The 16694-nt window shown below is 39.1% G+C and overlaps 1 protein-coding gene across 1 annotated transcript in view; it reads right to left on the bottom strand.

The window, feature by feature from the left end:
- The window catches only part of PRTG (protogenin), a 138450-nt gene that overhangs the window by 16429 nt on the left and 105327 nt on the right, over window positions 1-16694 (bottom strand). Inside the window, exons 12-15 of the mRNA XM_032623834.1 lie at window positions 12066-12161; window positions 10835-11021; window positions 10025-10152; window positions 6795-6965 (exon numbers count right to left, since the gene is read on the bottom strand). Coding sequence (XP_032479725.1) covers window positions 6795-6965; window positions 10025-10152; window positions 10835-11021; window positions 12066-12161 — 582 coding nt within the window. The remainder of the gene's footprint in view (window positions 1-6794; window positions 6966-10024; window positions 10153-10834; window positions 11022-12065; window positions 12162-16694) is intronic.

Raw genomic sequence — 16694 nt, 5'->3', positions numbered from 1 at the left:
GTCCTGCCACGGCACTGAAGTATTTTTCTTACAAAGGGAATCCCACCCTAGGAATTAGTCTTAATGTTAAGAAACCAGGTATAAAAGAAATTCAGCTAGGAAGTTGTTCTTGCACTGCATTTATGGGTGGATATTCACAGGGAAACCTAGCTTCCCTGGGGTAATTTCTTCTCATTTTTTCCTGATGCAGGGCACCTTTACAATAAATAGTTTTAGAGAGCTTACAACAGCTGGTAGCTGTCACCGCCAGCTCAGAGCTGGCTACTCTAGTGCACTTGCTACAATATATTTCATTATGCAAGCGAAATGCAGGGTGATCTTAGAGCTGAGGCCATGACTCAGAGGCTACCACTGCAGGTCACATGGTGGGAGGGAGCTGAACCCAGTGGCAGTGCGAGGAGCTGAACACGGTTTGCTCTCATGTGCTCCGGTTTCAACCTGGCCTAGAAAGAGTGTGAGCTACTTGAATACACAACTGTTGAATAAAAACACTGACCCCTGTTTAGAATCAGGAAGAGTCTTTCCACTGCCACTTGCTCTTAGGCAGGTGAATTAAAAAGCAACAACGTATTGTGACATGTTACCATTAGCTAGATGGAAGAGCATTTCAATTTCTTTACCAACATATAAATAAATTGAGTCTCCATTTTATCATAGAATACTTTACATTTAATTTTAGAAAGTGTTTGGCAAAGTCAATCACTAGTGAAATTAAAATTCTTTCGCTTAATTTAAACATTACAAATGGATGAGCTGTGTGTGTATATGTGTGTATGCACATTCCCCTTTCTCCCACAGAAAGTCTTCCTTCCGACAAAAAAAGGAAACTATAACATTCAGGTTCCCATATGAGCACAGTTAAACCAGTTCCCAAATATTAAAGTGATTTGACTGTCCCTATATTCTCTCAGCAAATGGTCTAAATTCCAGTTGGTGTGATTGTTTCAGCCTACAGCCTTTTACACGCGTCTGAACTTTTAGCTAGACTAGGAGTTTCACAAACCGGACAGTGTTAACAGGCTCAGCGTTGGATCAATGTTGATCAAGTCCTGGCATGTTACCAATTAAGTAATTTGCAACTTGGGGCATGTCACTGAACTTTACTTTCCTTGTGGGGGCAATAATTCCCACCTCATATAATTATTATATGGATTAAATGAACTACCATGGACAAGTGTCTGACACACGTGTATATACTCAATGAAAGTAAGTCTTCCTCCTCACCTCTGATCTCCTCTCTTCCCTTTCTGGAGGACAGAAATTTTTTTCACATGTGAACAGCTGAAGGTGGCTAGCATAATGCTTTGCACAAGATAATTCTCAGTAAATACCAACTGAACTAATACTAAAATATGAGCCATTTGTTACCAAAGGAATGTTCATTTAAAATATAAAAGCAGGGCTTCCTTGGTGGCACAGTGGTTAACAATCCACCTGCCAATGCAGGGGACACAGGTTCGAGCCCTGGTCCGGGAAGATCCCACATGCACGGAGCAACTAAGCCCGTGTGCCACAACTACTAAGCCTGTGCTCGACAGCCCGCGAGCCACAACTACTGAGCCTGCGTGCCACAACTACTGAAGCCCACGAGCCTAGAGCCCGTGCTTCACATCAAGAGAAGCCACCGCAATGAGAAGCCCACGCACTGCAGTGAAGACCCAACGCAGTCATGAATAAATACATTTATAGAAAAAGAAAAGAATGTCACCATATGTCACAGTATCTTTAACTTGTCATATCACCTCTCCAGACCTGAGTTTTCTTCTCTGCAAAATGAAGAGTTGGTGTCCATCCCCAAGTACTAATTACTATTCATTCTGCCTCCAATTAGCGCCTTCCACTGCAGGCACACCGCTGTCACTCCAGTCTTAACATCATCACCTCATACCTTCATGCTATCACGTGTCTCTTCCCTGGCTTCCCAGACCCCAACCTCCCCAGCTCCTCCTCTGCCTGCCCCTCCCACCCCCAACTCACCCTGGAAATGACATTCAGACTTTTACAAGAACACAAGCTTCACGGGGCTCAGGGACCTCCTCTCTTTAGTTCACTGCTGTGTCCCCACTGTCCAGAGCAAAGCTTAGTGCCTAATGGGTACTTATGCTGGTCAGTTTTATATATCAGCGTGGCCAGGCTATAGTGTCCAGGTGCTAGCTCAAACACCAGTCTAGATATGGTGTGAAGTTTTCTTTTTTAAGATGAAATTAATGTTTAAACCAGTAGACTTTGAGTAAAGCAAATTACCCTCCATAATATGGGTGGGCCTCATCGAATCAGTTTAAAGCCTTAAGAAAAAAGACTGAGTACCCCCGAAGAGGAAAGAATTCTGCCTCCAGACTCAAGACTTCAACATCAACTCCTGTCAGAATTTCTAGCCTGCTGACCAGCTCTGCAAATTCAGATTTAGCAGCCCCAGTTCCTTCAATCTCAATCTCCCTCTCTCTCCGACTCTTATGTACCTACCTACCTATCTGTACATACATACACACACACACATGCAAATACTACTGGTTCTCTTTCTCTGGAGCACCTTGACTTATAAACTACTCAGTAAAGATTTATCAAATCTTACAAATGCTTTTAACCTATACAATAAAACACTGTTTCATGCTAAAAACAAAACCAAAAAACCTCTCAGAATATATTAGACTCTGGGGGCTTCCCTGGTGGCACAGTGGTTAAGAATCCGCCTGTCAATGCAGGGGACACGGGTTCAAGCCCTGGTCCGGGAAGATCCCACATGCTGTGGAGCAACTAAGCCAGTGAGCCACAACTACTGAGCCTGAGCTCTAGAGCCCGTGGGCCACAACTACTGAGCCCATGTGCCACAACTACTGAAGCCTGCGTGCCTAGAGCCCATTGTCTGCAACAAGAGAAACCACCGCAGTGAGAAGCCCGTACACCACAATTAAGAGTAGTCCCCGCTCATCACAACTAGAGAAAGCCCACGTGCAGCAACGAAGACCCAACGCAGGCAAAAATTAAATAAATAAATTTATTTTTAAAAAAGCAAAGCGTAAGATTTTACGGTTGGAGAAAAGTCCCAGTATGCAGTCTCATACCTTTCTCTCTTCTGTCCATACTAAGTGATTTTATTTTTTCAATTCCCCAGTCTTAACTTCATCTACATACTGATGACTTCTAAGTTATACCACTGGTCCATACCTCTCCCATGAACTTAACCCTCCCACTGCTTATTCAACCTCTCTACTTGGACATCCAAGAGGCATCTCAAATGTAACATGTTCAAAATCAAACTTTTGATTTCCCCCACCAATTTTGTTTCTTTTTTTTCTTATACCCCACATCAATCTGTGGCAAATCGAGTAGACTATTCCTTCAAATTATGTTCTCATAGCTTCTTATTACCTTCCTTGTTATTATCCCTGTCCAAACTGCCATTAGCTCTCACACAGACACCTGCGAATTAAATGATTTCCCAGGGACTTTCCTGGAGGTCCAGTGGTTAAGACTCCATGCTCTCAATGTGAGGGGCATGGATCTGATCCTTGGTCGGGGAACTAAGATCCCACATGCCCCATGGCGTGGCCAAAAATAAATAATAAAATAAAATATACTTTAAGAAGAAGAAAAACTAAAAAAGTTAAGTGGTTTCCCAATTTCTGCTCTTACTTCCTTATAGTCAATTTTTCAGGTAGGCTGTTAGGGGGTTGCCAAAGTAATCCTTTCAAAATGTAAATCAGATCAATGTCTTCCATCCCTCTTAGAAAAAAATCCGTGGCCCAGGAAGTCTGGCCTACCAGATCTTCCCTTGGCAACCTCCCCACCTCATTTCCCACTTCCCCTCACTCTGTCTAGCCACCCTGGCCATCTTGTTGTTCCTCTAAAATGCCAAGCACACTTCTGTCTCAGGGCCTTTGCACTTCCCCCAGATATCCATATGGCTCTGCTCAGATGTCATTTCTTTCAAAAGAACTTACCCCGCTACCTCCATCACTTTATTCTTTCCCCTATTTTTTTAAAAATTTATTTATTTATTTTTTGGCTGTGTTGGGTCTTCTTTGCTGCGTGTGGGCTTTCTCTAGTTGCAGTGAGCGGGGGCTACTCTTAATTGTGGTGTACGGGCTTCTCACTGCAGTGGTTTCTCCTGTTGCAGAGCATGGGCTCTAGGCACATGGGCTTCAGTAGTTGTAGCACAGGGGCTCAGTAGATGTGGCTCACGGGCTCTAGAGCTCAGGCTCAGTAGTTGTGGCACACGGGCTTAGATGCTCTGTGGCATGTGGGATCCGCCCGGACCAGGGCTCGAACCCACGTCCCCTGCACTGGCAGGGGGACTCCTAACCACTGCACCACCAGGGGAGCCCCCTCAAACTCTTTATATTTTTCTCTCTGAAAAAAGTAAACTCAATTGCTTTTTACTTATATTGTTTATTTTGTTCTCTATGAATTACTAGCATTAGCTATGGAAAAGGTTCCCTACATTTAACAAGAGACAAAAGCTTTTCACTGATAATGTTTCTTAAATTTACACAAGCAGCATAATGGCAAAAATAGAATTTTTCCCCCTATGCTTTATTATATAGTTAGGAAGGCTTGTACAGAAGTAAAAACTTCTAATTACAATTCATTTTGCTATTGGGCCATCAATGAGGCAAAAATGTTGTTTTCTGGGCCTTGTCTGAAACTGACAAATGAATGCATTAAAAAGAACCAAAACTAAATACTGTTTCTTTTTAGGCAGGTACAAATGAAGAGCCAAAGGAAGTATGTGCTCATGAGATCAAAATTCTTTTTTTTTTTTTTTTTTTTTTTTTTTTTTTTAAATTTATTTAATATTTGGCTGTGTTGTGTCTTCGTTGCTGCGCGCAGGCTTTCTCTAGTTGCTGCAGGCGGGGGCCGCCCTTCGTCGCGGTGCGTGGGCTTCTCATTGCGGTGGCCCCTCCTACTGCGGAGCACGGGTTCTAGGCTCGCGGGCTTAGTTGCTCCGCGGCACGTGGGATCCTCCCGGACCAGGGCCCGAACCCGTATCCCCCGCATTAGCAGGCGGACTCCCAACCACTGCGCCACCAGGGAAGCCCCAAAATTCTTTTATAAGTACTTATATAACACTCATTAAATCAGGTTAGTCACTTGGTCAAATGTTGTGTCAATGAATCATTTTGGAATTAATTAATGAAAACTGAATTATATATTTTAAGAATATTGTGGCAGACTGTAAGATGAATAGCCCTGCATAAATTATGCTTCCATCTCTCCATACCTGTGGGCAGTCTCTTCCCACACTAAGTCTGGGCTTGCCTACATGATTCGTTTTGCCAGTGGGATGTTAGCAAATGTGAATCAGGCAGAGGTCTGCAAAGCTTTGTATGTGGGGCTTCTTTCCTCTCTCCTGGATTGTCGAATTCTCCCACTGTTTTTATGCTACCCACACCCTGCTGAAACCCTGAGATGATCAGAGCCTCATGAGTGACCTCAGGAGACACCAAAAGAAGAACTGCCCAGCTGATCCCACTCCAAACTGCTGACTCAGAAAGTGTGAGAAAATAAAATGGCTGAGTTTTAGAGTGGTTTGTTAGGGAGCAGTATATAATGGATAAAACACAAAATTGTATTGCTGGGAGGTACTTATTATTACTTTCCAGGCTGTTCAGTGACTAGGAAATCATTACTTAGTGGGGCACCCGCTTAATGAAAAATATGAATATGCAACTATCAAAACTCCAGCTTCTGTTACCATTTGTTTATTTTACAACTACAAAAGTGTTATATGGATTACATCCACATAAGTGACCTTAGAGTGTATTCTCTTAATTGGGTAAATATTCCCCTTAAAAGTTAAAATGTATGTGGAAGTGCCTGGCACTGTAAAGTGTTTAGAATATATAGATGGAAAACAAATTTCCTTCTCAAAATCCTTCTTAAGCTTTTAATTGCCTGGAAAACAGTTCTTAGCATGTATGTCTGAATTTTAAAAGTATCAAAATCAACTATAATTCAATAAGAAGTTAAAAGAAGCATCAAAATCATGAAATTATACTGTTTATGTGATGGCCCATCCAAACACTGGCATATGAGACCTGTCCAAATGAAAGATTCCAAAATTTAAAAAGGGCATATTATAACAGCATGAAGTAAGAATGTTAAATTCTAGAACACAGTTTTTCTCAGCCAAAATAAAATTGGTATTAAACAATTTAAATTCAGTGTTCCTAAGCCCTAAGCAGCTTTTCCCAGTACTTAAGTGACCCTAGTATTCATATGGGTCAATTTATTTGAATGTGGACCATTTTAGTAGCTGCACAAAGGTCTTCTCCATTAAACCAGGTCTTCCTCCAGTGTTTGCTACTCCAGTGCAAGACACACAACCGCCGGAAATCTAGTAATTATCTATAACAATTCTCACTTCCTTACCTTCTCTCTCCCCGCCTCCCTTAGTGACCAAGTCCTGTTAATTTTACCTCCTTACTGTCTTTCAACCACCCTCTTCTTTCCATCTCACTCCTTGCCACCCTAACCCGGGCTTATCATTCTCTTTCCTGGACTGCAACAATTACTTCCTAGTCTCCTTGCATTACTCTTACCCCTACTCCTCCTCTACCAAACCTCTTCTATTCACAATACTCAGAGTGATTTTTCTGAAGCGTGAAATCAGGCTCATGCTTAAAGTATGTTGATGGCTTCCCAATGTCCTTTGAACAAAATTAAAATTCTTAATCATTTGTTACTTCATAAACATAAATTCAAAACAAACTCTAAATCCCTCTTTCCCTTTGTTTCCTTATCATTAATAACCTTACTTTTCATGCCCTTGGGTAAATTATGATCATATATACCTTCTCGGTGTAGGACCTGCCACTCTCCTGCAATCCAGGCCTTCCTGGATGCATACAAGATAGTGTAGCGCGTCACAACCGTCTCTGGGCCATCAGGAGGTTTCCAAGAAACCAGGGCAGTGTCATCCTCTATCAATGTCACTTTCACTCCAACTGGTGGGCCTGCTGGTGCTGTGCACACATGTAGAAAATATTGTATTATTAGGAGAAAATGGTCATTAAGTACTCAAATACCTGGACAGGCACAGATAAGAGTTTAAAAAACTAGAAACTACTATAAAAACATCTCAAAATCACAGCTTTTACAGCTCATTAGTGACAATATCAAAATACGATTTTTCTCTTCTTTATCTGAAAACTCATTTCATTTTTATAATGTTTAAAACATTACAAATATATAAAGGAGGTGGTAAATTCCTAGATGAGGAACTACTAAGTCAAAGGTTCTCAGCATTTTTAGGGCTCTTTACATTGTTTTGCCACATGGACAACTAGAAAGGTTTACAGTTCCACCAGAGCACCTGTGCATTACTCACTCTATTACGTACTGAAGCTAAACTACATTTCTTACTAAAATGCATAGAATGTATATTTAATCTGATCTAGGAAGCCACTCAAAAAATACTTCTGTGACTGAAACGCTCAGTTACTCACCAAACCGTTGTGAATCAGTGAGTTTATAGAACAGACTTTACCTTATATCTACCTTACCTTATATCTTATCTACCTTTACCTTATATCTATCTTAGACTAATACCTTATATTTACGAAAGGTAGTGAAGTCCTGGGATTTTAGTGGAGCCCATGTTCAATATGAGCTAAAGGTGTGAAGCGCTGGTTTTGGGCACTACCTCACATATGGAATATTGCCAAAACCATAGCAAAACAGCCCAATGCTCACTTAAATAAGTATCCTTTGTTTTCTCGCAGCATCATTAAAATAGAGCTGCAATCTACACCTTCACCATCATTCTAGAGAGAAGGAAATGCATGGAGAGATATACCATGTTCTTGGATTGGAAGAATTAATATTGTGAAAATGACTGTACTACCCAAAGCAATCTACAGATTCAATGCAACCCCTATCAAATTACCAATGGCATATTTCACAGAATTACAACAAAAAATTTTACAATTTGTATGGAAACACAAAAGACCCCAAATAGCCAAAGTGATCTTGAGAAAGAAAAACGGAGCTGGAGGAATCAGGCTCCCTGGCTTCAGACTATACTACAAAGCTATGGTAATCAAGACAGTATGGTACTGGCACAAAAATGGAAATATAAATCAATGGAACAAGATAGAAAGCTCAGAGATAAACCCACACACCTATGTTCACCTAATCTATGACAAAGGAGGCAAGAATATACAATGGAGAACAGACAGTCTCTTTAAGAAGTGGAGCTGGGAAAACTGGACAGCTACATATAAAAGAAAGAAATTAGAACACTCCCTAACACCTAAACACAAAAATAAACTCAAAATGGATTAAAGACCTAAGTGTAAGGCCATACACTATAAAACTCTTAGAGGATAACATAGGCAGGACACTCTTTGACATAAATTGCAGCAAGATCTTTTTTGACCCAACTCCTAGAGTAATGAAAATAAAAACAAAAATAAACAAATGGGACCTAATTAAACTTAAAAGCTTTTGAACAGCACAGGAAACCATAAACAAGAGGAAAAGACAACCCTCAGAATGGGAGAAGATATTTGCAAACAAGGTAACTGACAAGGGATTAATATCCAAAGTATACAAACAGCTCATGCAGCTCAATATCAAAAAACAAAAACAAAAAAACCCACAACCCAATCAAAAAATGGGCAGAAGAACTAAATACACATTCCTCCAAAGAAGACATATGGATGGCCAAGAGGCACATGAAAAGATGCTCAACATTGCTAATTATTAGAGAAGTGCAAATCAAAACTGGTCAGAATGGCCATATTCAAAAAATCTGCAAACAATAAATGCTGGAGAGGGTGTGGAGAAAAGGGAACCCTCTTACACTGTTGGTGGGAATGTAAATTGATACAGCCACTATGGAGAACAGTATGGAGGTTCCTTAAAAAACTAAAAATAGAACTACCATATGACCCAGCAATCCCACTCCTGGGCATATATCTGGAGAATACCATAACTCAAACAGATACATGCACCACAATGTTCACTGCAGCATTGTTTACAATAGCCAGGACATGGAAGCAACCTAAATGTCCATCAACAGAGGAATGGATAAAGAAGATGTGGTATATACACACAATGGAATATTACTCAGCTATTAAAAGGAATGAAATTGTGTCATTTGCAAAGATGTGGATGGACCCAGAGACTGTCATACAGAGTGAAGTAAGTCAGAAAGAGAAAAACAAATATTGCTTATATATGGAATCTAAAAAAATGATACAGATGAACTTACTTGCAAAGCAGAAATAGAGACACAGATGTAGGGAACAAATGTATGGATACCAGGGGTGGGGGGAGTTGGATGAATTAGGAGATGGGGACTGACATACATACACTATTGATACTATGTATAAAGTAGACAACTAATGAGAACCTACTGTATAGCACAGGGAACTCTACTCAATGCTCTGTGGTGACCTAAATGGGAAGGAAATCCAAGAAAGAGGGGATATACGTATACATACAGCTGATTCACTTTGCTGTACAGCAGAAACTAACAACATTGTAAAGCAACTATACTCCAATAAAAATTAATTTTTAAAAAAAGGAAATGCAGGTTTAGAGACATGGAATATTTTAGCAACTCCCGTTGATAAGCTACAGAATTGGTGCTCAATCCGGTATCATCTATACTGCACTATGCACAGAATCAAGCTACCGCTCACGTTAGATTCTAATGTGGGCTCCTAACATCATTAAATATGTTACCCACTTTCTTCCATTTTAAATTACTTGGGTGCAGCCTTGCACAGCACACCTGTTCTTAGAAAATGTAGCACCCCCTAAAGAGACCCTAAATTTAAGCCCACTTGCTTGTGCAATACACTGAGAGGAAAAATATTTTTACTGTAATAAAGGAAAAGAAACTTCAAAAGTTAAGAAACAAAATAAATACATACACGTAGACTGGTAGGTGGCAATCAGGGTAGTATCTTCTTCAAAGTGACGTCTGTGTGTGTGTGTGTGTGTGTGTGTGTGTGTGTGTGTGTGTGTGTGTATAATACATAGATAAAACCCACAGGGGAGCTGCTTTCTTTACCTTCTGGAAGTGTAGAGTGGTAGACAACGGGGCTCCAGGGACTGGAAAGTTGATCCACATGCAGTCGAACAGCAAATTCATATTTGGTGTTTGGTTCTAGACCTTGAACCAACATATGAGTTTCTGATCTATAATGAATAATAAAGTAGTTAATGCTGGTAGCACATTGTTTCTAAAAGATTGCCAGTATTTCCAATCAATACAGGTTACTGTTATTTATCTCCCTCGTTTTCTTTAAAAAAATTTTTTAGATTAAAAAGCAATCTAATTTGATTATTAAAATGCTACATCGGATATTATAGAAATAAGCCTAAAAACTGCCTCTCTAAAAGGAAACTAGGAAATTAACATTATAGAAATGTCCCAAATCAAAGGGATTTCTTCTGAAATACTGTTAAGTCAAATCACTCTGAAAGTATAATGATGGGCATCTTTCTAACTATAACCTAGCAAACAGAATAACTAGCTTTATTTTTTGATGCCAGCATGAAAATTGACTTGTTTCCTTCTTTAAATATGCTAAGTTTAGCTACTTGAAAGTCATCATATTGATAGTTTCTTGTCTAATCTTGTTGCACGAGGTTGGGGAAACAACAACAAAAAAATCATTTATGAAAATTAAACTTCAAAATAAATGCGGTTTTCAAAACTGATTATGGTAAAGATGCAAAATCCCCTGCCCTGACATAAGTAAGATAAGTTCTAAGACAAATGCTTACAGCTGAAGCTCAAGTTGGCCCAAGATAGTAAAGAAGGAAGTGTGAGTGGGGAGGAGAGCAAAGAAAACAACCATTAATAGAAGCTACATACGTTTGAAGGTATAAAACCAAAGAAGCATTCTGCAGGCCAACAGGGTTACAGCGGATGGTGTAGTTAATTATTTGTGCAGTGGTGAACGCAGGCCTCCTCCAGTGCAGGAAGATGGAAGATGAGGTGTTAGCCTTCGCATAGAGATGGTGGGGTGGTGGTGGAGGAGGAACCATGCGATCACGAACAGCTATTGAAAAAGACAATGTTAATTTACCACATGGCGTAACATTTAATGTAGAAAGTGGTAAAATGGTAAAATCATAACACCCCACCCTTTAGGTCTTTCTTCCACCAGAGGTTCATAGTGGTCTAGAGATGTATCATTCAAACCTGAGTGACTCTTCCGTAAGTTAGATAAGGAATCAAATATTATCAATACTTAGAATGTAAGACAGAAGCACAGAGAAGTCAAGCTACCAGCCGAAGACATTCAGAAAGCCAGCAGTAGACTTAAAACTAGACTGACATCCTCTGTAGGAGCAATAAAACCAAACAGTTCTCAGTAGCAATAAAACTGAATAGCAACTGGAATGAAATAATTAGCCTCAAGGTTAAAGGAGATAAAAGAAAACTTAGTATTTGTAGGTATTCAGGGTTATTTTCCCAGTTAAATTTCTTTTTTTTTTTTTTAATTTTATTTAATTAATTAATTTATTTTTGCTGCGTTGGGTCTTCATTGCTGCATGTGGGCTTTCTCTAGTTGTGGCAAGCAGGGGCTACTCTTCGTTGCGGTGCACGGGCTTCTCATTGTGGTGGCTTTTCTTGTTGCAGAGCATGGGCTCTAGGTGTGTGGGCCTCAGTAGTTGTGGCACGCAGGCTGAGTAGCTGTGGCTCGTGAGCTCTAGAGCGCAGGCTCAGTAGTTGTGGTGCACAGGCTTAGATGCTCCATGGCATGTGGGACCTTCCCAGACCAGGGCTCGAAACTGTGTCCCCTGCACTGGCAGGCGGATTCTTAACCCCTGCACCACCAGGGGAGTCCCCACAGTTAAATTTCTAATGGTCTCTTCCTTGCAAAACTAAAATAGGTTCTTATAATTAAATACATCTCACTTAAATATTTACTGAGTATGTACTTGTTCAAGATACTATGTTAGGTATCCTGGAGAATATGAAAGTAATAGAACCACCAAGGTATCCAAGTAGTAATGAGACTTAAATTTAAAGAAGGAAGTAGAGAAAAAAAGAGTATGAGTCTTACATTGTGAAACAAGCTACTGTAACTCTTACTTACACACGCATCCCGGAGTACTGACTGTTTGATCTGCCTGGTAGCCATCTTCTATGTTGTTGTAAGCCAGCAATCTCACATGATATTTTCTTCTCGGGTCTATAAAGAAACCAACAGGTAATAATTAGGCCCAGCCCTCTAGATAGGGACAAAGGTTCTACAGCCTTTCTAGATTTTGGTTTAAAAACCTTCTGAATGCATAAGAGCTCTAAGTAAAATGGAAATTTTCTCTCTCCTTGTTCTACACAGTGACTCAGCAGTTCGCCTTATTATGACATTGCTATTGTGACTATCTACCAATTGATAAAATTTTATTTTATTTAACCTTATTTCAAACAATAACATTACCACCACTGTTCTTCCTCCTCTTCCTCAACTGACCAGACATAGATTCTTGACTTTAAAAGGCTTGGGCTGCCTGATGGATTCCTTACAAGTGGTTATGCTACATAGAAGTTTTCTGTTTAGTTATTTGAGGGTAGTTAACTTAAAAGCATGGAAATCAAACTGAGATTGTTTTCCCCCTAAAAGGTAAGAAGAATTACAGTTGTCATTCTTTAGTACCTTTGAAAATGTTTATAACCACGTATTATTTAAGTTTATTTCACCGCCTGCCCTTTTCCACAAACATACATTTTCAGTTGAGAGCTAAATTTATCAAGAAAGATGAGTTGGAGCTCCCTCTACTGGTGTTCATTAACTAACACAATACAGAAACTAAAGTCCATCCCATCCCATACATATTAAACAAAAATTTTTTTCAGGTTTTTGAGGAATTAAGTGGTTACAATTTTAAATAATATACTTTAGAAGATATTCAAGAAGTTTAATGATATAAATACATTTAAATGTAAATGCTTATGATAACATTTAACTATAAAGTAATACTTGCTTAGGGCAAAAATAAAACTATTCAGAAATAATGTATTCCTAAAATTTTTCTCCCCACAGCTTCATTAAGGTATGGTTGACAAATAAAGCTTGTATATACTTAAGGCATATAACTTGATGTTTGGTATAGGCATACACTGTGAAATGATCACTACAATCAAGTGAATTAGAAGACCCATCACTAGTTACCATTTGTGTGTGTGTATATGTGTGGTGAAAACATTTAAGATCTACACACTTAGTAAATTTCAAGTATACAATACAGCTTTGATAACTATAGTCATGCTGTACATCAGATCTCCAGAACTTACTCACCTTGCATAACTGAAACTTTGTACCCATCTCCCCATTTCCCCCACTCCTGGCAACCACCATTCTACTTTCTGCTTCTATGAGTTTAACTATTTTAGATTCCATATATAAATGACATCATGTAGTATTTGTCTTTCTGGCTTATCTCACTTGGCATAATGTCCTCTAGGTTCATTTATGTTGTGCAAACGGCAGGATTTCCCTCTTTTTAAAAGTTGAATAACATTCCATTATATATATGCCCCATTATCTTGATCCATTCACCTGTTAACAGGCATTTAGGTTGTTTTCACACCTTGTCTACTGTGAATAATGCAATGAATATGGAAGTGCAGATAGCTCTCTGATGTACTGATCTCACTTCCTTTTGAGATATACTCAGAAGTGGGATTGCTGGATCATACGCTAAGTCTATTTCTAATTTTAATGCATTTCTATATTATACTTCTCTAAATAATAAAAAAACAAACACATAAATAAATCCAAGGGAATTTCACAAGGGAAAGCAATCATCCTTAATAGATATATCAAATGTGAAAAAAAAACCCTACAACAATATAATAATTCTAGATTGAATTCAAACATTTAATATCCAAAAACAAGATGTAGTTTATTAAATTCTCTAATGTAATTTAAGAATTTGTATAAATACTTTTGAAACTGATGTATTTTAATATTTAATATTAAAATGCATTAAAAGGATGTCCTAAAATATAAAATTTTTATTTCTATCTGTTTTGACAGAATTACACAAGAAGAAAAATTTATACAACTTAGAAAATTTCTGTATTTTCTAGATAGGAAGATGGGAAGACTAACAACATTTGACCATCCTAAAGAAAATGTTTTTTAGATACATTATCTTATTTGAGTATCACAAAACCCTGTAAGATATATGTTATTCCCATTTGATAAACTGTGGTAAAAAGGTGTTAGTAGCATGTCCAATGTCACACAAAGCTGAACCGGGAACATGTGGCTATTTCTCTGACAAAGTACAGGGCCTTTAAATTTACACAAATACATGTGCCTTTGTCACAGCAAGTATGTCTCCTTATAATAAATTTTAACATAGAAATATTTTCAATTTACAAAGTAATTATCAGGAACACATAACCACATTTGAATTTCATCACTGAAATGATTTCTAACATTCAGCACTGCAATTCTAAGACTCAAAAGGTTTCTGTTCAGATCAATGGCTACTTCATTTGAATCTGTTTTCTTCTTACTTTCCTCTTATTGCTGAACTCATTGGTCAACTGAATCCTGAGTTCTGTATTTCAAATACTCCTTCTGAATGGGTATAAATGAAATTCAACTGGATCTCTGCAGAAGTTCTTCAGACATATTTCTTTATTCTGTCTCTATTCAATTAGAAGAGTACTTTTAGGAATGCCTCCTGAGTGTGATGAGGTGTTACACCAGGAATTAGGAGATACAGAAAAGGAAGAATGAAACAGAATTTGCCCAAAGTAACTCACATTCTCAGGGAACCAGACACAGATACAGCAAACTCTCGTAGAAAGCTGATTTTGATGAGGGTTATCATTAGAGGTGGAGAGATTAATCTTTCTTCCACTGTGCAAACAATCAATCAATACTTCATAAATACTTCTCTGGAATGGTTATTTTTAGCCCTAAAATTGATTCGTTTTTCCCTTCTTCCTCTTTAAAAAAATGAGCTGCTTACACTAAATTTTAAATCCAGAATTAACCTTTTTGTTGTTGTTGTTGATCAGTCAGAAGCAGCTTACATGTCCTAAGAAGATGGGAGAACAGAGTTGGTTCCTCAACATGGCCAGCACCTGGCTATTACCCACTCAGCACAGACGCCAGCAAGCCCAACACAAGAAGAGGCAGCTCTTCTGACGCCCACCTGGAAATCATCCATGTAGCCAGAGCAACAGTCTCCAATGCTGGGCTCCTTCCCCCTGCTAGTTTATGTGAGGTCAGGAAGAGGCAAACCATCAGGCAGGCAAATAGAGTACACTGGGTACACAAGATTCCTTTCTATCCACACAAAAAAAGTAAAACATGAACCAGGATAACTGGAAATTATTTCAGTAGAAAAAAATAAAATGATAGGACATACTGGTAGGAAAAATAATGTAAAGGAAAGGGAAAAATCCATTCACCTTTGTTCACATGTGATCTACTCTCCATGCTCTATAAAGAATCTATTTTAAAAAATAAGAAGTGCCACTACGGATAAAAGCCTTTATACACACATTACATTCTTGTGGCTTCATCAAAGATGTATATATTCTTATGTCTAGTGAGTTGTGAAGTCTGAACAAGTCCTCTGTCCTATATGTTACATTGATTCCCTTTCATATGGACTCTCTGGTGTCGATTCATGCTTGAACTTATAATAAACATTTCGTCACGCTTAAAAAAAAAAAGTGCCAGGTTGGGGGCCAAGCTGAGCTGTGGGTCACCTGCGTTTGCCATGTACTCCTCTCTCTTAGGCTTTAAAAATGAGTCCAATTTCAAATTCTAGTCACTGTATTATTTTGGTTTGCGAATCCAGAGACCCCAGAAAAACCTGGCTCATTATTGTTCATCAATTTGCTAGAAATTCAATTTCATCTACTTTCATAAATTTAAGAGGGGACCCAAGGACCAAAGCCTTCACATAATGTTAAAATGAGCATTACCAGACTATAAAAGTTACCAGCTAAGAAAGAAAACAGAGAACAGCTGCACAATTAACAAAATTAAGGATACAGAGTAAAAAAATAAAGTTTAGGACCAATATGTTAAGTACAGTTAAATGCACAAATAATGTACCACAGCAAAGTAGCACAAGTCTTAAAACTCTACAGTTCTGCAAAGACCCTCTGATGCGTAAGGGACAAAGCAGACACTCAGGATCAACGCTGTGAAATGCCACAGGGAGCCAGTTCCCAGGGCCTGTTATAGCCTTTCTTGAGTCAAGCACTGCCACGTATGTGGTGCTTGGTTACACAAGACTCAGCAGACTTAGTCTATGTGGTTTAGGGGGAAACCAGCAGAGTCACGAAGAGCAGCCACAAAGGACAGTGCAAGCCTCCTCAAAACCCAGTGAGGGAAGGAGAATGAGAGAGAGGGGAAAGAGCTGGTCCCAGTTCCTTCAAAACTCAAGACAAGCAGCATAAAAACCACTCCTCAAAAGGGCCAATTTTTATTTTTATTATTTTTTTTTGCGGTACGTGGGCTTCTCACTGTTGTGGCCTCTCCTATTGCGGAGCACAGGCTCCGGATGCGCAGGCTCAGCGGCCATGGCTCACGGGCCCAGCTGCTCCACAGCATGTGGGATCTTCCCGGACCGGGGCATGAACCCGCGTCTCCTGCATTGGCAGGCGGACTCTCAACCACTATGCCACCAGGGAAGCCCTATTTTTAGTTTTTTAAGGAACTTCCATACTGTTCTCCATAGTGGCTGTA

Source organism: Phocoena sinus, chromosome 2 (assembly GCF_008692025.1).
Source record: "Phocoena sinus isolate mPhoSin1 chromosome 2, mPhoSin1.pri, whole genome shotgun sequence".
NCBI classification, from domain to species: Eukaryota; Metazoa; Chordata; class Mammalia; order Artiodactyla; family Phocoenidae; genus Phocoena; species Phocoena sinus.
This window is presented reverse-complemented; position numbering and strand designations above follow the sequence as displayed.